At 38.8% G+C, this 25,642-nt stretch overlaps 1 protein-coding gene across 3 annotated transcripts; it reads left to right on the top strand.

Annotated features, from left to right (window-relative positions):
- Window positions 1–543: 543 nt before the first annotated feature.
- Window positions 544–24,965, top strand: OSGIN2 (oxidative stress induced growth inhibitor family member 2). Of its 3 annotated transcripts, none has more exons than XM_016185664.2 (6): window positions 544–848; window positions 9,513–9,664; window positions 11,282–11,418; window positions 12,218–12,409; window positions 19,944–20,035; window positions 22,719–24,965. In XM_016185664.2, the coding sequence occupies exons 1-6, from the start codon at window positions 805–807 to the stop codon at window positions 23,749–23,751; spliced, it is 1,650 nt and encodes a 549-aa protein (XP_016041150.1). In that variant the 5' UTR covers window positions 544–804; the 3' UTR covers window positions 23,752–24,965. The 3 variants fall into 3 exon arrangements, with proteins under 3 accessions (XP_016041150.1, XP_007517417.1, XP_060055235.1); XM_007517355.3 differs by having other exon boundaries at window positions 546–848; window positions 9,510–9,664; XM_060199252.1 differs by having other exon boundaries at window positions 716–848; window positions 9,557–9,664.
- Window positions 24,966–25,642: the final 677 nt, after the last annotated feature.

The following is a 25,642-nucleotide window of genomic DNA, read 5'->3' as shown; positions in this document are numbered from 1 at the left end:
CCCAGAAATGGGGATTCTCACTCTCCTGGATTATTTATTTATTTATTTATTTTTAGAGAGGATCATCTAATGAAACCAGACAGTCACTTGAAGTTGCACTTTAGGTATCCTGAGGCCAGGATTTGAGCCCCTGGGAATTGCGAGGCTCCCCCAGGCGGCTGTGATTGCAGCATCAAGTACTGGAAAGCATCAGACACTTTGAAGCATCCGCACTGGGGCACTGGGAAGGGCGCTCAGGTGGGTTTGGCCTTTCCCTGTGACGTCGAATCCAATGCAAGGCTGTGGCGCTCCCCGGGCGAGCAATTTCTTCAGTTGCCCTCGTCACCCGGGCCCTAGACGCGTCTCAGGCCGACCTCGCAAACCCTCACGCATATGCGCACTGGGCGCGGGCGAGAGCGTAGGCCGCAGAGCAGCTCCGTCAGGCCGGGCCTCGCCAATCGGCTCCACCAATCGCCGGCCTCGCCCTCCGCCGCCGCACGTGCGAGGAGGAGCCGCGCGCCGCCTCCGCTACCGCCTCGCTCCGCCCCGCCCCCTCCGCGGCGCCCTCCCCCGCCCCTCCCCCGAGATCATTCTCCGCAGCCTTCGGCGTCCAGCCGCCTAGGAGCGGAAGCCGCTCTGCACCGGGTCAAGCTGCTGAGCCGCAGCTGCCGAGCAGCCGCGGCCACGGCGAGGCGCGGGGCGCGGGCGTCCCGGGGACCCAGCGGTCCGGAGCGGCCGGGCAGGCGGACACCCGGAACAGGCTGCCCGGCCGGCGGAGGCAGCGGCCGTGGCGGTCGCGCTCGGGCACCCCGTGCGCGGCGCTCCATGCCGGTGTGGTGCTGCCGCTGCTCCCTGGCTGGTCATTTCAGGTGACTTCTCCGCGGGCGAGGGCGGGGAGAAGAGCAGGCGCGGGGCGGAGCGTTGCGGGCTGGCGGCTGGGCCGGGCCGGGTGGGACAGGCTTCGGGACGCGTCCGGCGTGGGAGAGGAGTCGCGGGTGGAGGGCGAGCGCCTGGACCCCCTGCGGCCTCCCGCCGCGCCCGCCGCTTCCTTCCGCTTCCTCCGGGTCCCGGTTGCCGGCCGCGGCCGCTGCACCCAGACACCCGGGGAGGCGCCGGCTTGCTGTATTTTCCTCGTGGGCTGCGACAGCCCGGGCGCTTGCAGAACGGCTAGGCCCGGGGCCAGTCTCTGAGTGGTGCAAAGTTTTTGAGGGTTTGCTAGCGGAGCCCCCTATAATGTTTTTCTTTTTATTTGTTATTGGAGACAGAGAGAAATTGAGAGAGAAGGGGGAGATAGAGAGGAAGAGAGACAGAGAGACGCTTGCAGACCTGCTTCACCACCTGTGAAGCGACTCCCCTGCAGGTGGGGAGCGGGGTCTTGAACCGGAATCCTAACCGGTCCTTGCGCTTTGCGCCACGTGTGCTTAACCCGCTGCGCTACCGCCCACTCCTTTTTCTTTTCCTTTTTTAATTTTTTTGAAAATAAGTTACTAAGTTCAAGGGTGCTGGAATAGGGTGGTTCATGCGTGATGACCCAGTTGTAGCTAGACTGGAACTTGTTTTAAAAATGTCATTGTGAGCTCTCTGTGTGGTAGACGTTGGATAAAAGTGTCGATTTGGGGACTCATAGGGAAGTTTGCATGGGAGAAATGTGTGTGTGTGTGTGTGTGTGTGTGTGTGTGTGAGAGAGAGAGAGAGAGAGAGAGAGAGAGAGACGGACGGATACGATATTACTTTTAAAATGGGAATGAATGTTTTGGATCCATAACAGAAGCAAACAATTTACAGAAAGACAAAACTGCTTTTAACCCTGTTGTGATGACATGTAAAGCTTATTAGCTAAGATTTTTATAAAGCACCATGCTTTACATATATTAATGGGCCCAAAAGTAGATGTTTGCTTATTATTAAGATAAGAGCAATTTTATTATATGCGATGCTGGGATGGAATTTGGGACCTCACACTTGCACTCTACTGTGCTCTGCCACCGGGGGTCTTCTCCCCACCCCCACCCCCAGACACACATTAGAGTAACCTTTTCTGGTTTTGGTTTTGCAAAATACGAAAAAGTTCTTAAATTGGGGTCATGGATTAAGTTTCACTGCCCACAAACTTTGATGTAAAGTTCACTGTTATTTTCACTGAACTAACCATCATTTCAATGATGACTACAAATAACAAAACACAATAAATAGGTTTTTCAATTGACGTCAATAGAAATGACGTTTTCATATATTACAGTTGTTGTAGAAACTGTAATAGTAAAGTGTGGGAAACACTGTTTTATAGTATAAAAGAAACCTTTTTCCTGTCAGTACGTTAGAGAAGCACTTAAAAACGTACACCTGGAGTTCACCTTTTATGGCATTATCCTAAGTGGCATTCCTATAAATTCTACTATTATTTTGTGCTTAAAGCTATTTGAAGAAAAAGAAGTATTTGAAAAGACTTCCTCCAATTGCAAAACCAGTATAAGGGACAGAAAGTTCAGCATTCCTATTGTGATAGATTAACAATCCAGGCTTGCCCAAGCTTCTGAGTTTTGTGGAAATCCAAATTCTGGATATTTAACAAAATGCTTTATGTAATATACTTCTAGATTTTAGATTCTAGGTAATTACACCAACTCTTAAGCAAAATAGTTTGATAGCGTCAGACTTGCTTTAGGAAGTTTTGAAAAACAGATTCTTTTACCAAAAACTTGTTAAACAACAAATACTATCACAAAATATTATCCCAAAGCCTTTGATACTTTTAAGCACACAAAGGTCTTTATACCCATTTATTTTAACCCTAAATAAATATCGTAAGCTAACCTCTTTTCACTTGCAGATTGGAAGAGGGGATGAAAATGGTAGTTGCTATTAGGAAACAAGGTTGATCAGAATAAATTCAGAGCTCTAATTGACATTGTTATAGACTAACATCCCTTTTAGTGAGTTTCTGCAGGGAGTTATACAAAATGAAGAATTTTAAGGTCAAAAGGGTGGGCCTAAGTATTAAAGAAAAGAAAAAGATTATTTCAGGTAAACTTATCTTCTCTCTAGGGAAAGTAGGGCTCCTATAATCATGCAGATCTCCTACGTGCTGCTGAGGAAAACTCGGTTTGATTGGTTTAAGAGTATTTTTTTTTAATACTTTATTTATTTTATTTCTGAGAGAAATGCAGAGAGACACACACACACAGAAACACCAGAGCACTGCTCAGCTCTGGCTTATGGTGGTGCAGGGGATTGAACCTGGGATTTAGGTTCAATCTCAGGCATGAGAGTCTGCATAACCATTATGCTATCTCCCCGCCCAGTTAAGAGTATTCTTTTTTTTTTAATAATTTATTTCTTTATTGGGGAATTAATGTTTTACATTCAACAGTAAATACAATAGTTTGTACATGCATAACATTCCCCAGATTCCCATTTAACAATACAACCCCCACTATGTCATTCATCATCTTTCATGGACCTGTATTCTCCCCACCCACCCCACCCCAGTGTCTTTTACCCACCCCACCCAGAGTCTTTTACTTTGGTGTAATACTCCAATTCCAAGAGTATTCTTTTGGGAGAGGTTTAACCTACCTCTAGGCTAGGCTTTAAGCCTGAGTAATACCTGAAAGGAATGACTCCTTTTAGGGCCTGTTTTATCTTTTACTGTGTCCTTTTGTCCTTTCTTTTCCTTTTATTTTAAAATAAAACCATCTTTGTTCTTATCACCCACCCTCTTCCTCTCTAGTAAATCTAGTAAATTTTGCTATTGGTTCTAGTTTTTTTTTTTGTTAATTCTTTGCTTTGTTTCCTTATATTATATACTTGTAAGGTGATTTCATACAGTGTGTGGCATTCTGATTTATATTGCTCTGAATAAAGGTCTTTCATTTTGGTATATATGGCAAATTTTCATTGTGTTTTTTTTTCTTTTTTTTTGTGATTAGAAATGCCACTCATTTATTTAATTTTGATAGAGACAGAAACAGAGAGGCAGTCAGAGAACCTGTAGTACTGCTTTACTTACCACTCATTAAGATCCCTCCCCCCAGGTGCAGTTTGAGGGTTTGAACACAAGTCCTTGCATCACTTTTTTATAGAATAACTATTCCATTGCGTGTGTGTGTGTAATCTTTACACAATAATCTGTCAGCACTTTGTTTTTTAGCTACTATAGTGTTATAATTAAACATTGAGGGAGTTGGGCTGTTGCGCAGCGGGTTAAGCGCAGGTGGCGTCGCGAGGACTTGCATGAGGATGCCAGTTCCAGCCCAGGACTCCCCACCTGCAGGGGAGTCGCTTCACAGGCGGTGAAGCAGGTCTGCAGGTGTCTATCTTCCCTCTCCCTCTCTCTGTTTCCTCCTCCTCTCGCCATTTCTCTCTGTTCTAACAAGGATGACATCAATAACAACAACAATAATAACTACAACAACAATACAAACCAACAAGGGCAACAAAAGGGAAAATAAATATAAAATTTTTTTTTAAATAATTATATATTGAGATGCTTACTACTTTACAGAACTAGTAATTTATACCCAAGTGTGAGGTTGCTTGATAGTATGATAGTCTTATGAATAAGCTTCATGCAGAGAGCATTGATAAAAATTTCAGAGATCAGTAACACTCCCAGATACTGTTTCTCACAGTTCCTGTTAGACTACAATATCAATCCATAAACCTTTTAGACCATGGCTTCAAATTCATATTAAGTATTTATTAGCACATTACTTTTTAAAAGATATTTATAAGAGAGATCATTGCACAGATCAGTCATATGTGGTGCTTGGGATTGCACTGAATTAAATTGCATTACTTTACCTGCTGAAAACCTCACTGTCCACTAGCATCACATTCTTTAAGTTTGTTCTTACCTTTCTTGCTATAATGTTCCAGTCATAGAGCTTTTGCTTGGCTGCAAACATATATTCAAAGCTTTTGAACAAATGTAATGTTAGAAGGATTATAACTATAACCAGGATGGTTCCCAGTGCTTGAAGTTTGCTTCAGAGTCAGGATTCTCAAGGCCCAAGACCCAAAATATACCTCTCAAAAAAGGTCACTTTTCCCCCTCTTTTTGGCCAGGTGACTTAACTTATTCGATGATTCTATATAACTTGAGTTTCCACTTCTCCAAAAGTATTGCTCTAGGAGCAATATATGGTAGGAGTTAATAATGCTTGCTTGGTTAAAACAAAGATGTGGCATCAAAGACACAGAAACAAAAAATAATAGGGAGTCGGGTGGTAGCGCAGTGGGTTAAGCACACGTGGCGCGAAGTGCAGGGACCAGTGTAAGGATCCCGGTTCAAGCCCCCGCCTTCCCACCTCCAGGGGAGTCGCTTCACAGGTGATGAAGCAGGTCTGCAGGTATCTTTCTCTGCCCCTCTCTGTCTTCCCCATTTCTCTCCATTTCTCTCTGTCCTATCTAACAACAATGACAACAATAACTACAACAACAATAAAAAACAATAAGGGCAACAAAAGGGAAAGTAAATAAATAAACAAATAAAAAATAATAAATTGGACTTGGTAAAAAATTTCATCATTGAAAAGGTAATTCACAGAATGTTATCAAGTTTTTTCAAGTCACATATCTAAAGATATTTATACTCAGAATATGTAGAGCACTTTCAAAATTCAACAATAAAAATATAAATGCCTACGTTAAAAACAGCCAAAGGATCCAAGTATGTCTCCAAAGGTTTATAAATTGTTAATAAACACATGAAAAGATGCTTAAGCATTATTAGTAGGGAAATGCAAATCAAAACTGCAGTGATATGCCACTTCATTCCCTCACTTGGGTGGCCATAATATTTTTTGAAACTGTGGATCATTAACCCCTCCAATAAGGTGATAAAAGTTTTTCGAAGTTGTTACGGTATGGAGAAACTAGACTATTCATATTGCTGGTAGGAAAGTGAAATTGTATAGTCACTAACTCCTAAAAACATATTTAGGGAAATAAAACCACTAGTAGTAAACAAAATGTATTACAATGTACATCCTGCAGCATAGGTGAACCTTGAAAACATGCTAGTTGGAAGAAACCAGATACAATGACCACTTATTGTTTGAAGGACTCCTTTTTCATGACATGTCCACAATAGGCAAATTCAGTAAGGCAAACATTAGTGGTTGCTAGTCCTTAATGGGGAGGAAAGAATAGGCATGTGCGGTAATGGGCATAGTGTGAATTTCTGGTGTGATAACATTTTTCTCACTTAGCAGTGCTGTTTGCAAAACCTGGTGATTGTGAGGTCAAACCGTACACTAAGGGTAAATTTTATAGTGTGAGTTACATTTTCTTACGTGTCTTGCTAATTTGTTGTTTCCTTTGCTCCTCTGTTTTAAGTTAGTCAAGGGCCTGATCAAATGAACTATTGGTGTGTTTTTGTTGTTGTTGTTGTTTTCTTTTTTCTTCCTCCAGAGTTATTGCTGGGACTCTGTGACGTGCACTAGGAATCCACTACTCCTGGAGGCCATTTTCCTTTTTTTTTTTTTTCATTTTTGTTTTGTTCTATGGGACAGAGAGAAATTGAGAGAGTGAAGGAGGGAGGGAGAGGTAGAGAGAAAAATAGACACTTGCAGACTTGCTTCACCACTCATGAAATATCCCCACTGATATTGGGGAGTTGGGTGGGATTGGGGGGGTTCCAACCAGGGTTCTTGAGCAGGTCTTTGCTCATAAGATTGTTTGTGTCTCTTGATGAGTAGAAGCCCAAGAATGTTTCTAATATTGCCGTAACTTCTTAAGATATTTCAAGTATAAAAACCAGTGGTTTGAGAGGACAGGTTCCAGTGTAATAAGAATACTTGCTTATAAAATATGTAGTCAATATATATAGGGTCGATAGCTTTAATAAAATTTTGAGGCTTACTAGCAAAAGTTTGCTTGAGACAGCTTGATTTAGAAGATTAAATGATTGTTAATGAGGTATACAGAGTTCTGTGCATTTTAGGCAAAAATGACTTGAGGTTTATTCAAGCCTGCACTTTTCTGTTTTGTTTGTTGATAAGGAATTTGAAAGTTAAGTATTCATTTAAGGGCATTTGCAAACTTACTGGTCAAAACATTTTAGATCATTTAATTTTTATTTGTAAAATCAAATATGACAATAACTACTAAATATTTTCATTCATTCTTTCAAACAATCATTAGTTTGATTTTTAGAACATATAGGATATCAGATAATATTTAGTCTAGTGTTTATACATATATAAAAGTATATGTGTAAACATATATATTGCCAAGTTGGTTCTTGATACCGAGCTTATTCCCTCCCCCCTCCTTGTCTCTTATTGGGGAAGTTTTGCAAGACAGTTGTTGTCTTAGGAATAATTTCACATCTCCCCAGTACATGTCAGCAAATCCCATCCACCACTACAGCTCTGTGTTACTCCATTGGGCACAGTGTCCCCATCCTCTTTCCCTCTTCCTCACTTGTGTCCTCAGATCTCTTTGTATAGGCCAGGGTTATAATATTCACCTTGTCCTTTCTTTTTCCTTGATCCCCACCCCTTCCTTCCTTCCTTCCTTTTTTTTTTTTTTTTTAAAGAGACTACAAAACATCTCTCTGTCATGTGAATAGCTGTGGCTAAAACCTGGCATGTCACCTTATGCAAGGCATGCTCTCTACACACTGAGGTACCTCCTTGGCTCATGCCCACCTTTTAAAATTTTGGAATGTGAAAGATAGAATAAGGAAACATCGGGGGCAAGTTCACACCTTACTAAGTGCAAGGACCTGGGTTCTAGTCCTTGCTTCCCACCTGCAAAAGAATGCTTCATGAGTGGTGGAGCAGGTCTGCTGATAGCTGTCTTTCTCAATCTCCCTCTTTACTCTGAATTTTCTCTGTCCTATCAAAACAAAATAGAAGTAAATAAATAAAGGCCACCAGGAGCAGTAGATCTGATTCCTAATGTGACACCCTTGTGGCAATAACAAAACAAAACAAAAAAAAAAGGAGGGGGAGAAACATCTTATTAATTGCCAAAACCTAGAATGACAAACACTTTCATAAATTATTTCCATGTTTTATATACGGGAGTAAAAGATTATGACAGGGATGTCAAGAAGAGACTGAAAATGAAGCCTTTATTATGTGAAAAAGAATTGTGATCTTTATAGCAATAGTAATAATTATTACGCCTAGGTATCCAAAAGAACTTTTAGTTGAAAGCATTCAAAAGAGTATGGGGAACTTAACCTGTCTTTAGCAGGAACATGCCTGAATATAATACACTCCCCAAATCAGAATTGTGCAAGATAGCTGGTAAGCTGGCCTCTGATTAGAGGAAATGGTTGGGGTAGATTGAGCAGAAGACACTTCTTTCCAGGCATAGACTTGCAGTGTGAGGAGCACCTTCCCTTAGTGACCATGGCCAGAAGTACTTCTAGTCTGGTCGGAAGTTTGGGGGTGCTTGGCTGGCCTGAAAGATGGTTCAGCAGGTAGCAAACAAGACTTGCTTGTGGGATCCCCTGGCTTTGATTTCCAGCATCACATGTACAAGAGAATATTGTTCTGGGCTCTTTCTCTTCCATTAAATGATGATGATGATAAGTTTAGGGGTAGGGATCACAACTTTTTAAAAACAAATATATATACATACATACACACACATATATTTTATTTAATAAATAAAGACAGAAATTGAGAGGTGAGGGGGAGAAACAGACACCTACAGTACTGCTTCACTACCTTTCCCCCTGCAAATGGGGCTGGGGACTTGAGCCCCAGTCCTTGTACACTGCAGTATGTACTCTCAATCAGGTGCATCACCACCTGTCCCGTGTCCCCCCCGCCCCCCGGGATCACAGCCTCTTTAGTTCTGGCAAACAGTCAATGTTTCTTGGGGAGCTCTGCCTTATCATACTGTTGTAGAGCTGGCAACTGTAGTCACAGCTGGTTGGTAGCCTGAAGCGGGAGGAGTTCTGGGCGGGCCTGTGCTATGCAGGCAGGTGTCCACCTAAGTTTGGCATCAAGATGGTGACCTCTCGGTAGTGTAGTGGGGGACTGCTCTGCCTAAGGAAGGGTGAACCATGCTGGAAATGAAGCAGATCAAAATTCCTATGACTCCTGTGCTTATCAAACTACTGTAGATTGAGAATTCTGAATATTACAAGGGAGCAGAAGTTTTGGTCTCTGTATAATTTCTTTCCATTTGTCATCATCCTCTTGGATGAAAGAGTCCTGGGAAATAGTTGACCCACCTACCCCATGTATGATATTTTGGAAATAATAATAAGCCTGTCCACCCACCCATAGGTACTCCATTTAATATGTATCTGGACATAGTAAAGATGAAAACTCAGAGGGATTCACTGTGAAGTAATCTGTAATATGCAGAATATTAATGCATGAATATCTCAGAATGCTAAAAGTAGTTTCTGGAGAGACAATCGGGAAAGAAAATTTTCTTATCTCCTTTTGTGAAACGTTTGAATATATAATACCCTAAATATGTCTGCGTAAAGATATTTTTATGAAGGCTACACTGACTATATTTCTTGTTTTATTTTGATCTGTTTTATTTTAACTAAGAAGCTACAGTGACACTGAAACTGAAGGAGAGATTTTTAATTCCTTAGTGCAATATTTTGGTGATAATTTGGGGAGAAAAGTTAAAGCGATGCCATTAGTTGAAGAGACTTCTTTACTTGAAGATTCATCAGTGACTTTGCCTGTGGTTATAATAGGTGAGTTTTACAGTTTATTTCATCTAAACTATACTTACGACTTTTACAATACCTAGTTTCATAGCACATATTTTAGGATTGTATTAAAAACTTTTCTTCAGGAGCCAGCCAAATAACTTACTTGGATAGCTCTCTGCTTTGTCATATGAATGACCCAAGTGTGAGTCCAGTGCCCATCTTACTGGAGGAAGCTTTAATGCTTTGGTTTCATTCTCACTGACAACCCCCTATCTCTGTCTGTATGAAGAAAAGTTGACCTAGAGTGGTGAAGTCCTGATTATGACCAAAATATATATATGTATTTCTGGGTTTGATAAGTTAAAATAACTAATAAATCATTTTGTTTGTTTATTTAGATAGAAAGAAACCACAACACGGAAGCATCTTTCAATATGGTAGGCTCCATCCTTGGTCACACTCATGGCAAAGCGGTACATTATCCAAGTGAGCTATTTCACTAGCCCTTTAACCAAATCTTTGAAGAAAGTAGTTAATTTATCCTATACTAAACTGAATCCTTTTTCTGGGCCTGTCGATATTATCTTATTTTTTCTCTTGTCTTTTTTAAAACAAATTTTATTATTTCAGTTTCTTCCCCCCCCCCCTCTCTCTTTCTCTTTCTGTCCCCCATCCTTTCTCTTTTTTTTACTGTCTTTCTTTTGCTACTAGGGTTATTGCTGCAACTTAGTGCCTACTCCTGATAGCAATTTTTCCTTTTTATTTTAAGTTTTCTTTTGCTTGATAGGATAAAGAGAAATTGAGATGGGAGGGGGAGAGTTAGGGAAAGAGAAAGACATCTGCGGCACTGTTTTACCACTTGTGGAGCTTCAGTTTTTCCAGGTGGGGACCAGGGGCTCAAACCTGGGTCTTTGTGCATGGTGATGTGTGCACTCAACTGGGTGTACCACTGCCTGGTCATGAATTTAAGAGTAGCTTTGTTGTATCCTTCTGCCTTGGAATCCTTTGTTGTGGTCTTAAAATATACATATACATATGTGTGTGTGTGTGTGTGTGTGTATGTATATATATATATATGTATATATATAAAGTGTCGTTTTTTGAAAATATTTTTAGTTTATATGGAATCGAGTTTCTTAGTGTGAAAGAAAAGCCTAAATGCTACATGCAGCTCTATTGAACCTGGAGTCTCTGGCATGAAAGTCCTGTGCACTAATACTGAGATACTCCCTGTTCCATCTAATTCTTTATTTTGAGAAAGAAAAAAACACCTAAGTAGAAGAACTCATGAATTTGCTTTTGAACACATAGTGATTAAGTTATTTATTTATGGCTCAGTTAATTAAAGTTGGAGTAGAAAGTGCAAATGTAAAGTCTGTATTTGGGGAAAGTTCAGGTTAAAGATTGAATTTTGGAATTCAGCAGTATGAATATTTGAGTAGACAAGATTTCCACCTTTCTATTAACTTCTTCGTACACACACAGTGAGTGAGTGAACAAGAGAGAAGTCAAAGTTCAGACCCTTGTGAATACTTTGGTTTTAAGAGTTTAAGAATGGAAAACTCATGAGGGTTAAAGGGCCATCTCTAAAATAGGAGGGAAGACCACAAGAATATTAAGAAACATGATGTTAACCCTTAAACTTTTTTTTTTCAATAGGAAATGGCCCCTCAGGAATATGCCTTTCATACATGTTATCAGGCTACAGACCATATTTGTCCTCAGAAGCAATACATCCAAATACAATCTTACATAGTAAATTAGAAGAATCAAGACATCTTTCCATTATTGATCAGGTATTATTTTCTATATGTCAGGTTTTTAAAATGCTGAAACAATTTGGGAGTTAAAAGGGTGGGGATACGGAACTCTGGTGGTGGGTGTGGTGTGGAAATATATACTGTAGTCTTACAGTCTTGTAACCTACTGTTAATCACAACTAGAAACTTAAAAAGATATGAAATAAGCTTAGTTATGTATTTCTAATTGAAAAGCCTCAATTATATCATTTTTTAAATTAATTTTATTATCTTTATTGGATAGAGACAGCCAGAAGTCAAGAGGGAAGGGGGTGATAGGGAGAGAGACAAAGAGACACTTGCAGCCCTGCTTCACCACTTGCAAAGCTTTCTTCCTGCAGGTGGAGGCTAAGGGCTTGAATCCTGGTCCTTGCGCATTGTAACGTGTGTTCATCCACGTGCGCCACCACCCAGCCTCTTTAATTATGTCATTTTAATGTATAGATGTGTAAACATACTCTGTTGAGTTCTGGTTATTTTCCTGAATTAATGATTTGCAGATAATGTTTTAATGCATACTGTATGTTCAGTGAGATTAGAAATGTTGCTTATTCTTGAAGTTACATGAGAGAAACTACATGTTTAAGTTCTTCAGTATCAGAACTGATTAGTTTTCTTGATAGCAACCTTCCTTCCTCTGTTTACCTGACTAAAGACACTTAAGATCTTGAGGAACGTCAGTATTCTGTAGCACATGATTATATGTCCAATTAGGCCAGTCACCTTCACTATTACTATTGTAACTAATTTCAAATTCTGTCTTTTTCTTTTATATATATATAACAATTGTATCCAGGACTTAGAATACTTGTCTGAAGGTCTTGAAGGTCGATCATCTAATCCAGTTGCAGTACTTTTTGACACACTTCTTCATCCAGATGCTGACTTTGGGTATGATTATCCATCTGTTTTGCACTGGAAATTAGAACAACGGCATTATATCCCTCACTTAGTCTTTGGTAAAGGTCCACCTGGCGGAGCATGGCATGTGAGTATATATTCTTAGCATTTTAGCATGTATGAGTTACATGTTCTCAGTAAAACCATTTTATCCTGAAATATTGTGATAAAATATTATGTATTTGTTATATTTTATATGAGGATTCTATTGTTGAATTAAATATGGGTTAGAAGTTAAATCACTGATTCTTTTTTAGAAATGAGATTTCTTTATACAATTTTATAATACAGAAAATATTTCGGGGGTCGGATGGTAGCGCAGTGGGTTAAGCGCACGTGGCACAAAGCGCAAGGACCTGTGTAAGGATCCCAGTTTGAGTCCCCAACTCCCCACCTGCAGGGGAGTTACTTCACAGGTGGTAAAGCAGGTCTGCGGGTGTCTGTCTGTCTTTCTCTACCTCTCTCTGTCTTCCCCTCCTCTCTCCATTTCTCTCTGTCCTATCCAACAACAGTGATATCAGTAACAATGATAATAATAACCACAACAGTGGTAAAACAACCAGGGTAACAAAAGGGAAAAAATGGCCTCCAGGAACAGTGGATTCCTGGTGCAGGCAACAAGCCCTGGCAATAACCCTGGAGGCAAAAAAAAAATTTTTTTTTCAAGACTTTTGCTTACAGATTTTTAAATCCATCTATTGACTTTAGAGTTTATAAAATCTTAGTGTTTCAAACGAATATCTGTTACTTCCGTTAAGATCTTAGAAATTCATTGTAGAACAAAGAGTTCATGGAGTAGGAAGATAGTATATTTATGCAAAAGACTTTCATGCCTAAGGCTCTTGAGGCCCCAATTTCAATCCACAGCACCACCATATATATGCCAGAACTAAGCAGTGCTCTGGTTTCTCATTAAATAATAAGATCTTTTTAAAAAATAGTCTACTTTAAAAGATCTACTAAAAAGATCCCATAGACTGAGTGACTCAAACAACAGGTGTTATTTCTCAGAATTTGGACTTCAGAAAATTTAAAATCAAAGTGCTAATCTAATTAGGTCATGGCTAAAGTTCTTGCCCTTGTTTGCACTTAACTACCTTACTGTGTCCTCACATGGCATGGGAGGTGGGGAAAAAAAGAATCTCTTCCTCTTACTTTAATTTTATTATGATTTTTTTTCTGTGTTGGGGCTTCACTCTTGTACAGTTGTATATATAAGTGGCTTACCTGATAGAGTGCACACAGAAATGAAAAGCCTTAAAGCCTTTTCTGTCTCTATCATATTTGAATAATAATTTTACAGGTAAAAATACTTATGGATAGCTATTTTTTTTTTTTAAAGATAATCTTAAATATTCCCTTTTGTTGCCCTTGTTGTTTTATTGTTGTAGTTATTGATGTCATCGTTGTTGGATAGGACAGAGAGAAATGGAGAGAGGAGGGAAAGACAGGGGGAGAGAAAGATAGACACCTGCAGACCTGCTTCACCACCTGTGAAGTGACTCCCCTGCAGGTGAGGAGCCGGGGGCTGGAACCGGGATCCTTTTGCTGGTCCTTGTGCTTTGCACCACCTGCACTTAACCTGCTGCACTACCGCCCAACTCCCAGGATAGCTATTCTTATCTTTTAGAATTTTCCATATTTTGCTCCCTTCTTTCCTATCCTGTATATTTCTCTGAGAAATCTGATGAGAGATTGGTTATACTGTTATTTCCTTTGTTCTTGACTTTTCCTAAGATGGATGTGTTTTGATTCAGGATTGTTCTTTTTCTCATTCTCCTCTCCCTCCTCCTCCTTTTTTTGCTAAGAATGCTAGGGGTTCAGCAGCCATTTTTTCCTTTCTCTATTCAGATAGAGAGAGGGAGAGAGAGAGAGACACCTGCAACACTGATAAACTGCTTGTGAAACTTTTGCCTTGCAGGTGGCTCCAAACCCTCAGTCCCTTTTTTCTTTTGTCACCAGCTTTATCACTGGGACTCTGCACTTTCATGATTCTTCTGCTCTTGGCAGATGGCTGTTACTTATTTTTATTTTATTTCTTGAGGGATTAATGGTTTACAGTTGACAGTAAAATACAGTAGTTTTTGTATATAAAAGTAACATTTCCCAGTTCTCCACATAACAGTTCAACGCCCACTAGGTGCTCCTCTGCCATCATGTTCTAGGACCTGAGCCCCCTCTCCCCTCCTCCCTTACTTATTTTAGATAGTGGGTGAGAGACAGCAAAGGAAAGCTATCATAGCACTGCTCTGCTAGTTGTGAAACTCTCCCTTATTGGTTCTCTGCTTTGGTGACTGGAAGCTTAATTTGTGTTCTCACACATGGTGAAGTGTGTGGTCCACTGAGAGAGCCATTTCCTAATGTCCCACATACTGTGTGTCTATTTGATTTTTTTTTCTTCAAATATTAGTCTTTTTGATGAGAGGAATCTCTTGAACTCTTGGAAGCTTCTAATTTCTCTTTGTTTTTGTTGGGTAGAGACAGAAATCCAGAGGGAAGGGGGAGATAGAGATGGAAAGAAAGAAGAACACCTGCAATACTGCTTCACTGCTTGTGAAGCTTTCCCCCTGCAGGTAGGGACCAGGGGCTTGGGTCCTTCTGCATTGCAACATACCTGCTCTGCCGAGTCTTTCACCACGTGTTCTCCTGTAGTTTCTTTAGATGTCCTTTTTGATGAGCTTGCAGTAGTCTTTGTGATTCATCCTCCAGTCTGCATCTTCATGGATTTCTACAATGCATTCACTTTCTTTAGGGAACTCCATGCTATTTTTTAAACATATACTTTCTTTCTTAAACTTTATGCTTTTTTTATTTTATTTATTTATTGGCTATAAACAGAAACCAAGAAGGGGGAGACAGAGTAAAAGACACACACACACACACACACACACACACACACACACACCCTCACACCCTCTCTGCAGCACTGCTGCATACACACCATACACACACACACCCTCTCTGCAGCACTGGTACACAAACACACACACACACACACACACACACACACACACACACACACACACACACCCACCCACCACCACCACCACCACCACCACCACCACCACCACCACCACCACCACCACCACCACCCTCTGCAGCACTGCTTTACCACCACTCATGTAGCTTCCCCTGCAGGTGGGGACTGGGTGCTTGAACCCAGGTTCTTGTACACTGTAAAATGGACTGTGCCACCACCCACTCCCCCACCTTGTTTTTCTATAAGGCACCTTCCACTCTTCATTTTTCTGTCATTGTTTCCTACTGATCGCTTTTTAAAGGTCAGTGACTTATTTTGTTGTTTAGTTTTGCTAGTCTCAAGATATATCTTTCCTAGTAATATTTAGTAATATTGATGGCTCAGATTCTGTGAACCATACATTCCTTATTTTTCTTCCGTTGGGTTACTCCATTGTAGTCTCTTTGTGTATCTAGTCTATAAAACTGTAGTCTACTCCAGGCCATGATTTTCTCACTATGTATACTTCAGTGGTTTGCACATGAATATTGATTGATTGATTCTCAAACCATGACAACGTGCTGCTCTCTTTCATAAATCTAGCTAAATACATCCCCTTGCTTATTCTGTATTCTTATTCTTATTTTATTTTTTTTTTTTGCCAGAGCTGTGCAGTGCTGGTTTATGGTGGTACAGGGGACTAAACCTAGTACTTCAGAACCTCAGACATGAGAATCTCTTTGTATCACCATTATATATGTGCTAACTAGCCCCACCCCAGGTATTCTCTTACTTATCATCCCTATAACCTTAATATCAAATTTCTTTATTTTTTTGGTCATGAAATTTCACTTTAATGTAGTTACTCAAGATAAAAGTCTTTCTTGACTTTCTTCAACATTTCAAACCGTTTGGCTTATTTTCTTTATTCTTATATTTTGTTATCTGTTCTACTTCTCTCCATTATTATTTGTACTAACTTTGGCAACCATAATTCACCCAAACTACTGGAAAAACCTCCTAAATGGTTTTCTCACACTGATTTTTGTTCTTTAGTACAGTCTTTTTATTTTATTTTATTTATAAAAAGGAAACATTGACAAAACCATAGGATAAGAGAGGCACAACTCCGCACAATTCCCACCACCAGAACTCCGCATCCCATCCCCTCCTTTGATAGCTTTCCTATTCTTTTTTTTGTATTTTTTAAATTTATTTTTCCCTTTTGTTTCCCTTTTTTTTTTATTGTTGTTGTAGTTATTATTGCTGTTGTTATTATTAGATAGGACAGAGAGAAATGGAGAGAGATGGGGCAGACAGAGAAGGGGAGAGAAAGACAGACACCTGCAGACCTACTTCACCGCCTGTGAAGCGACTCCCCTGCAGGTGGGGAGCCGGGGTTCGAACCGGGATCCTTAACTGGTCCCTGTGCTTTGTGCCATGTGCACTTAACCCACTGCACTACCACCTGACTCCCAGCTTTTCTATTCTTTAACCCTCTGGAAGTATGGACCCAAGGTCATTGTGGGATGCAGAAGGTGGAAGGTCTGACTTCTGTAATTGCTTCCCCACTGAACATGGGCGTTGATAGGTCGATCCATATTCCCAGCCTGCCTCTCTCTTTCCCTAGTAGGGTGGGTCTCTGGGGAATCAGAGCTTCTTAATACCAAATCCAGAGTAATCTTTCTAAAACACTTGTCAGAGATGTTATATCCACGTGTAAAACTGTTTAGTTGCTCCAATGCCTCATAAATAACATTAAAACTTTCTAATGAATTTTACCATATCCTGGGGCACAACCTAGCCCCTACTTTGCCTTCTTGCCTGTCATATCCAGTGTTCCAGAATGCTTACATTGAGATGCTTACAGGATTACTTCTAGGTGTTGACATTTTCAGAACTCAGTGTAGATAGTATACTCACAGTTAAAGCTTATTGCAGTGAAAGGATAGAGAGCAGTCATTGAAGGGAGAATTTTATGGAGAGAAATTTATGAGAAATCCAAGTACATTTTTTTTACATTCATTTTTTAAAATTTTATTTTTATATGAGATGCTTTGACATCTATCCAGAGTTCTCCTTATTGTTATTACGTAGTGCCATTGATCCAACCCAGAGAAACTGTCAAGTCACCTGCCTGGCTCTACAGGTTCATTCCTAGTGGAATTATATGGGGATGCACTTATTCTCCCAGCCGTGATTGTGACACTATTTGTAAAGAGTTTCCAGTCAGGAACGCCCTCCCGTGTTTTAGTGTCCCGGTATTGCTGTTGTGTGTGTATACAAACTGCATCTGTATGATTGTTTTGGACATGTTTCCCTCTCTTCCGAAAACAAACACTGGTATGAGCCATAAATCACAGTTAGGATAAATCTGACATGGTGATACAAGTAAATCTGGCCCAGGACCTCTGGCGTAGCCTCAGTACAAACAAAGCACTCTTTAGGCACAGCATTGCAGAGGGTTAGAGGTTATTCCATAGTAGAGTCTAAGAATCTGTCATGAAAACCATCTTTCTGTTTTTGTTTTTAGTAATGTGCAGGGCTGAGCAACTTTAAGTATACCAAGGTGATCTTTTCCTGTGCTAAAATGAATATATTTACAATAATGAAAGGCACTTAATGTTCTATTTACAAAACGGCCATAAAACCAGTTTATTCTGCCTGAGTCTGCCTTTCTACCTGTATAGTACACAAAGCCCATTATATGTCCTTTATAAAAAGTTTCTTCTTTTTGTGTTTTTCTACAGTACTCTGTCATGTTTTCATCCCTTAGTACACTGTGGCGTCCAGGACAGTAGGTGTCTATCACACATGGGTTACTTATGAAAAAAGACAGACTATCATAATAGAAACATGAATAGATCAAGGTATTAGAGGACTCTCAACCAACTGGAAGAATTAGTTCAGTGGGAATAAAGTTTGCAGATTGTCAACAGAATTGGAATATTAGTGGTTTAAGATTTTTAAGTTTCAGGTGGTAGGTCTGTGGTTCCAGATAACTTCTGCTATGTATTATGCTCTTAACAGCAGCCCTTTCAGTATTCCAGATTTCTGTCTTCTTTGCTCTGACCCTAGTACCTGGCCCTCCCTACCTGAAAACAATGGCAGCTTATAGCATTTTTGCTGTTGTGATCTATATACTGTCAAAAATAATGGATTTCTTAATTCCTAGCACATAGTAAGTGCTCTATAAATGTTAATGGATGATGATGTTAACCTATTCCCAATGCTGGGCTGCATAGGCCAAGAAAAATAAAGAGAATAGCCATGGTCTAAAAGAATTGTTTGAAACAGATGGCTGAGGTCATTGTAGGAAGGACAGGTGCTTTTAGCCCTTTGGTATTTCTTGCTTTGTATTGGACTACAGAAAAGTAAGTGGGCCAAGAGGGCCTGAAGAACTGCTTTCTTAAAAGTTGCATTAGCTTCAGCAATAATGCTGTTTCCAGGCAACCACTGCCTATTTCTCTGTTGTAAGAAGAGACACTGCTATATCCAAACTATCTTAGATTTTATAATTATAACTAATGGAGGTGGGGGAAGATGTTTTAATATAAATCTGTTAATATTAAAATGAAAAGAAATCTAAAGTATTTGGAATTACTGAACTTTCTTCTTTTCGTTTAAAAAGAGAATATAAGGATCAGGAAGTGAGCACCGTGATTGTAGGCTTTTTATGCCTGTGGTCCAGAGGTCTCAGGTTCAGTCCCAGCAGCCATCATAAATTAGTGCTGAGAAGTGTTCTGGTGCCTCTGTGTCCCTTTTTCACTAAAGTCAAGCAAAGCTTCAAAAACATGAGGGAGCCAGTATATAACTTAGCTAGGAGGTTGTTTGTTTTCCTATGTGCATTAACCCAGATTCAGGCCCCCAGAATACCATATGTGAATACAGTTGCACTATGGAAAGTTGTGTGCTATGATGTTTCTCCTCTCTATTAGTGATTTAATCATAGTTTACAAGATTATAATATAAAAGGGGTGTAGTTTCATATTGTACCCACCACCAAAATTCTGTGGCTCCCGTCCTACCCCTTTTAGTGATATCCACTGATTCTCATAGTCTTAAGATGAGTTTTAGCAGAGCACTATCAGCTCTGGCCTATGATGGTGCTTGGGACTGAACCCTAGACCTTAGGCGTGAAAGTCTTGTAACCATTATGCTATCTCCCAGCTGTTCTTCCTGGCCCCTTCTCTCTAAAGATGAAGGCAGAGAGAGACCCCACAGCATAAAATCTTTCTTTGATGTGGAGGGGTTCTGGCTCGAACCTGGGTCATGTACATGGCAAAGCAGCACACTAGATAAGTAATGTCTTTCTACAAGAGTGTGAAGCCATGGGAATAACAAATCAGACAAAACAAAATACTGACTTTTCTCCTCTCTCATAATTCTCAACATCTGAACTTTATCATACTGAATTTAGGCCAGCACTACCAACATTGTGTGGCTATTGGGCAATATTGTAAATTTAATTTGTAAATGTACAACTATATGGAAGTATAGACAAACTCAAGTGATGAAGGTATTAGTAAATTTGTTGGAATTTCAAAACCAAATAGGATTTCTTCACTTTCTCCTTATTGAGACTTTTAATTATTATAATGAGATGGATTTGGTTAATTACTTCTCAGACATGATTTTGATTGTACATTTTTTATTGAAATAGAATATGGAAGGCTCTATGTTGACAATCAGCTTTGGAAATTGGATGGAGCTACCTGGACTTAAATTTAAAGATTGGGTGTCTAGCAAACGAAGGTAAAAAATCAAACTATTAAAATTATTTGATGTACTATGGGAGAGTCTGAGTAAAATTCAAAGTCTATGTGATTGTGAGTTGAGTAATGAATGTATGTCTTTAAAAAGTCTTCAGCTTTCAAAGTAGAATATAGAAACAGGAAGAGAAGGAAAGATGCCATAGCACCAAAACTTCCTGGAGCTCCACTTCCCCAGAGCCCCGCCCCACGAGGGAAAGAGAGAGGTAGGCTGGGAGTATGGATTGACCTGCCAATGCCCATGTTCAGTGGGAAAGCAGTTACAGAAGCCAGACCTTCCACCTTCTGTGCCCTATAATGACCCTGAGTCCATACTTCCAGAGGGTTAAAGAATAGGAAAGCTATCAAGGGGAGGGGATGGGATACTGAGTTCTGCTGTTGGGAATTATGTGGAGTTGTACCTCTCTTATCCTATGGTTTTTTTTTTTTTTCAGTGTTTCCTTTTTATAAAATAATATTAAAAAAAAAAAAACTTCCTGGGCTAGATTTGTACTTGGGCTGCGTATGATAAAGCAGGTGCACTATTCAGGTGAACTGTCTTGCTGGGCCTGAGTAATAATTAAAAATGATGGCATAAACTAAAATCTGTGATACAATACTTGGGTATATAAATAGATATTTAAGAAGTATTAAAATAGTAACACAAGAAAGCTCACACCTTGAAATACTACAGGTTTGTTTATTTAGGGGAAAAGAACACAATTCTTTTTTCTTCATTTTTTTAATTTGTAAATGATAGTAGGTTAAAAGATTGTAAGATTACAGTATAGCTCTACACCCCACCCACCACCAAAGTTCTGTATCCCCACCCTCCCACCTCCCAAAGATAATACACCTTAGTTCTCACAAGTCTTAGAAACAGTTTTCTTTTTTTCAAGTTCATAAAAGAACATAAATTTGAAGAGAACAAGAAAAATCCCATCATTTTTTACAGTAATAAACCTTGAAATAATATAGAAAACCTATTCTAGTTTAATTGCAGAGACAGCTAATGTAAACAGGAAGTTGTAGAACCTGTTAGGACAGGCCAGTCATATTTAAATGCTTGCTTTTTTTGCTAGATAGAAACCATATTAATCTACTGAAATTATCCTTAATTTGAGTACATTTCGACCGGTATAGGTAATTGGTATTTAACTTTCCTAGTGTTCCCTCTTGCTTTTATGAAATGTAAAGCTATATTAAGTTCTTGATTTCATAAGTAAGTGCACTTGCTCAACATGTTCTTCCCTTTGCAACATGGTTGAGAGCTTTTTGATTTATGTACCAAAAGTGGTCACCTTTTTAAACTAGAATATTGTATATTGAATATGTGGAGATTAATGATTTTGTGATAATAACTTTAGCTAACTAGCTTTTGATATTAATTTTAGTCCCTACCGTTGCAGTTTTAAGAACACTTAGATCTCTATCTAGATTGGCAGGATTCAAATCTTGATTCTAACTTGTAAAATGAGATCCTAGTCAGCTAACTTTATTGCCATTTTTTTAGGTTGTAAAATAGAGACAGTAATAGAGACGACATTGCCATGTGGATTTAACTTTAAAAAATGAAGCAATATAATCTTGCTAATTATAATCAGCCAACTTTATGAAGAAAAATTTGTGAACTTCTAGTCAATTATGTAAAGTATTTTGGCATATGTTTATTGCTACTTACCTTTAATCAGGGCACTAATACCTGTTTGAATATGTATGTGGAAAATAAGTTATTAGTGCACTTTCTTCTTGAAGAGATTATATTTACAAATCTGTCAGTGGGAAGATAGATGTTATATTGAGTTTACTTAGAGCTACAATTTTGTTCAAGAAGAGATTGCTCTAAGTAGGTTTTGATCTTTAGGAAAATAAAAGCAGCTTAATAATGTGTGGAAATGGTATAATCTTTAAACATGTATTATAATCAACAGAAATACTTTAATATTGTACACAGTTTACATAGTATATGGATCTAGTAGTAAGTATATATTGCATAGTAGGAAATACAGACTGAATAATGCCATTGTAGACTGAATTAATTAGACTACAATTGTGAGACTAAAATAGATTAGGTGTCACAATTTTTTGATTTAATTAATATTTTATTGATAAAGGCAGCTAATCTCAACAGTTAGTATGTAAGGCACCAGAGGAACAACAATGCATTAAATATAGCCTCAGCCCTCATGGAATTTCTCATTATTGACAGAACTTATTCATTAACTTATTCATTTTTTCACTTTATTTCAGATAGAGATACCACAGCACCAGAACTTCTCCCAATGCTGTGGTACTCACGTTTAAACCCAGGGTTCAACCCAGGCTGCAGGCATAGTACATGCCCTACTGAGTGAGCGCTCTTCCCACTCATTAGCATTTTTAGTTTAAAATATTTTCAGCTTACCCAGGCAGGGGAGTAGAGTACAGAACTCTTGCAGCCAGGGCACAAAAAGGAAAGTTTTCTGCAGCCAGGGATATGGTGTTGTGAGTACAGTGTTTTCCTTGAGTGCATGAGGCCCCCACAGCATCATATATGATAGAAAGTCTTTTTATAAGGTGTTGATATAACTTATAGCTAAGTCATTTTAGAGGAGTTAAAATAGATTATGTAGCTTTACTAGATGGAGGATAAGCATGGGAAGCTAAAAGTACTGAGTTCATAGAAATTTTTCTTTTTCCTTTCATAGGAACCTAAAAGGTGATAGAGTTATGCCGGATGAAATAGCTCGCTACTACAAACATTATGTGAAAGTGATGGGTCTTCAGAAGAATTTCAGAGAGAATACTTTTATAACTTCAGTATCAAGACTCTACAGAGACCAAGATGACAGTGATAGTCAAGAGATAGATGTTTCAAAACAGCATTTACAAATAGAGAAGTCAAAAATTATCAAGAGGAACTGGGAAATCAGGGGCTACCAGCGAATAGGGGATGGTTCCCATGTTCCTTTCTGTCTATTTGCTGAGAATGTAGTTCTGGCAACTGGAACATTAGACTCTCCTGGCCATCTGGAAATCGAAGGGGAAGATTTTCCTTTTGTGTTTCATTCAATGCCTGAATTTGGAGCTGCTGTAAACAAGGGAAAGTTGCGTGGCAAAGTGGATCCAGTGTTAATTGTAGGTTCTGGGCTGACTGCAGCTGATGCAGTACTGTTTGCTCACAACAATAATATCCCTGTGATTCATGTATTTCGCAGGCGAGTAACTGATCAGGGCTTAATTTTTAAACAGCTTCCCAAAAAGCTGTATCCCGAATATCATAAAGTCTATCATATGATGTGTACTCAGTCATATGCTGGAGACTCAAATCTTTTATCTGATTATACCAGTTTTCCTGAGCACCATGTGCTTTCCTTTAAATCAGATATGAAGTGCATTCTTCAAAGTGTCTCTGGACTGAAGAAAATATTTAAGCTTTCTGCAGCAGTCGTATTGATAGGTTCTCATCCTAATCTGTCTTTTCTGAAGGAGCAAGGGTGTTACCTGGGCCATAAATCAAGCCAGCCAATCACATGTAAAGGTAATCCTGTGGAAATTGATGCATTTACCTACGAGTGTGTTAAAGAATCCAACCTTTTTGCATTGGGTCCTTTGGTTGGAGACAATTTTGTTCGGTTTTTAAAGGGAGGTGCACTGGGTGTTACTCATTGTTTAGCTATAAGACAGAAGAAAAAGCAACACTTATTTGTCGAAAGAGGAGGAGGAGATGGGATTGCTTAAAGCAGCATTACCAACTATTTATTTTGGGCAATTTACCATTAAAGATTTTTAATAGTGGTTTACAAGTGTACTGGCTTGAATTTTCTGAACATGGGTTAATTGGAGGAAAGTTTCAAGCTAGAGCAACATTTTTTTCCCCAAGAACTTGATGTCCTGGTTACACTGCAGTATATCAATAGTGTCACTATCAGACAACCAAGAATATTTGGTGTATTTTAGGATTTCACTTAACTAAAATCTTTTCTAAGACTCTTTTTTTGTGGTGATTTATCGCCATTTCTTATGTTTGATTTCAAAATATGGCAGCTTTGAACATATAAAACCATACTGTTAATAGATCAGAAATGGCCCTCTGTCTGTTGGGTCACCTTGCTACCCAAGGGTGGGTCGAATACATCATTTGCAGCTTACTCGAAAAGTGCTCACAGGCCCACAACAAACTGAGTCAGAAGCTATATTTTAAAGAAATTCTCAAGGATTCTATGTGCCTATTATAATTTGAAACACACTGGTCTAAAAGAAAAAGTGATACATTAGTTGGGGAAGGGGCAGATTTAAGAGGCGTTTACTGCTCAGGTTTATTTTAAATGACTATCAGTCACATCTAATTTATTATGAATATGGTGGTCTTTAAAATATGTATTATTGAAATAATAGTCAAGTTTCTAATAATCTAAACAATTTAGTAATATTGGTTTAGAAGTCCAGAAATTTGCCAAGATTTTTTAAAAGGTTTATTCTCTGCTTAACTACCATAACACAATTACAGTTCAATTAAATTGTGACTAAAACTACTTATATTACCTCTCTGTATGGAGTTTGTTTCTGTCAGTTAAACTAAGTTATTGGGCATACTTAAAATAAGTATTACAATTGGGCATAATGAAATACATGGGTAACAAAATATTTATTTAAAAAGTTATTGTTAAAACCTGTCTTTTCCATTCCTGGAATGATTATTGCTGTGACATTTTGCTCACTGGAGATGGCATGACAGCTTTTCCTATGGTTATTGTTTTATATGCTGATTGATTGTCCTTACCTGTTTTAGACCAATTCTATAATTTCTAGTGTTAGACAAAAGTTTTGAGTTCTACATGGCAAACTGAACTTCCGAATCTTATTATTCTCTACTTGGTAATATTTATTTCCTCTGGAATGTGATCATGGAACATCTAAGACTACTTTTTAGAATAAAAAAAAATGGGCTGAAATGTCAATGTTCTTTTGATCTTATTATAATGTTTTTTTGCTTCTAGGATCATAATTTATCTTAAGACATAATTGTAAAAGACATATTTGCTTCTCCAACTAGCAGCTTCAGATGAACTGATAACTTACAGTTGACAGTTATGTCCAAGTTTTTAGAACTAATCTAGTTAGATAATTTTTTAAAAACTAACTCCACACCTATTGAAATGACGCAGCATCCGTTTACTACATTTGATTGAGCACTGTTGCTTGCTTACCTGTCCTTGTGAGTTGAATTGGACTAGATATTATCCCTTTTCTCTCTCTCTCTCAAAAGAGCACTGCTATGCTCTGGCTTATGGTGTGATGTTAACAGAAAGTTCTAAAAGAATTGGATTTAGTCATAGTTTTCACTGTTTTAAGTAGTCTTAAAATTGTGAACTTTTAACTAGATTTAAGTCTTATGTGGATATATTTAAGTTTTATGGGATCTTATTTTAGTTTAATACAGATTTAAAACTCAAACCTAAATAGTATTTTAAAATTGTCAATGTGAAATGGTAAAAAAAAAAAAAAAAAAAAAAGAAAAGCATTCTTGGGCCAGGAGGTGGCTCGTTCTATATAGAGTGTACAATTTATCACACACAAGAACTTGGCTTCAAGCCCCAGACACCATATGGGAGCACCATACAAGGATCAA

The sequence above is a fragment of the Erinaceus europaeus genome, chromosome 1 (genome assembly GCF_950295315.1).
Source record: "Erinaceus europaeus chromosome 1, mEriEur2.1, whole genome shotgun sequence".
Lineage (NCBI taxonomy): Eukaryota > Metazoa > Chordata > Mammalia > Eulipotyphla > Erinaceidae > Erinaceus > Erinaceus europaeus.
Note: the sequence above shows the minus strand (reverse complement) of the source record. Positions and strands in the feature narration are given on the sequence as shown.

Bases quoted from the DNA above. Each gene is read 5' to 3' on its own strand.
- OSGIN2 (XM_007517355.3), top strand. From the start codon at position 805: ATGCCGGTGTGGTGCTGCCGCTGCTCCCTGGCTGGTCATTTCAG. The intron at 9,665-11,281 runs GTGAGTTTTACA...TTTTTTCAATAG, and splicing joins TTTGCCTGTGGTTATAATAG to GAAATGGCCCCTCAGGAATA. The intron at 12,410-19,943 runs GTGAGTATATAT...TTATTGAAATAG, and splicing joins CACCTGGCGGAGCATGGCAT to AATATGGAAGGCTCTATGTT.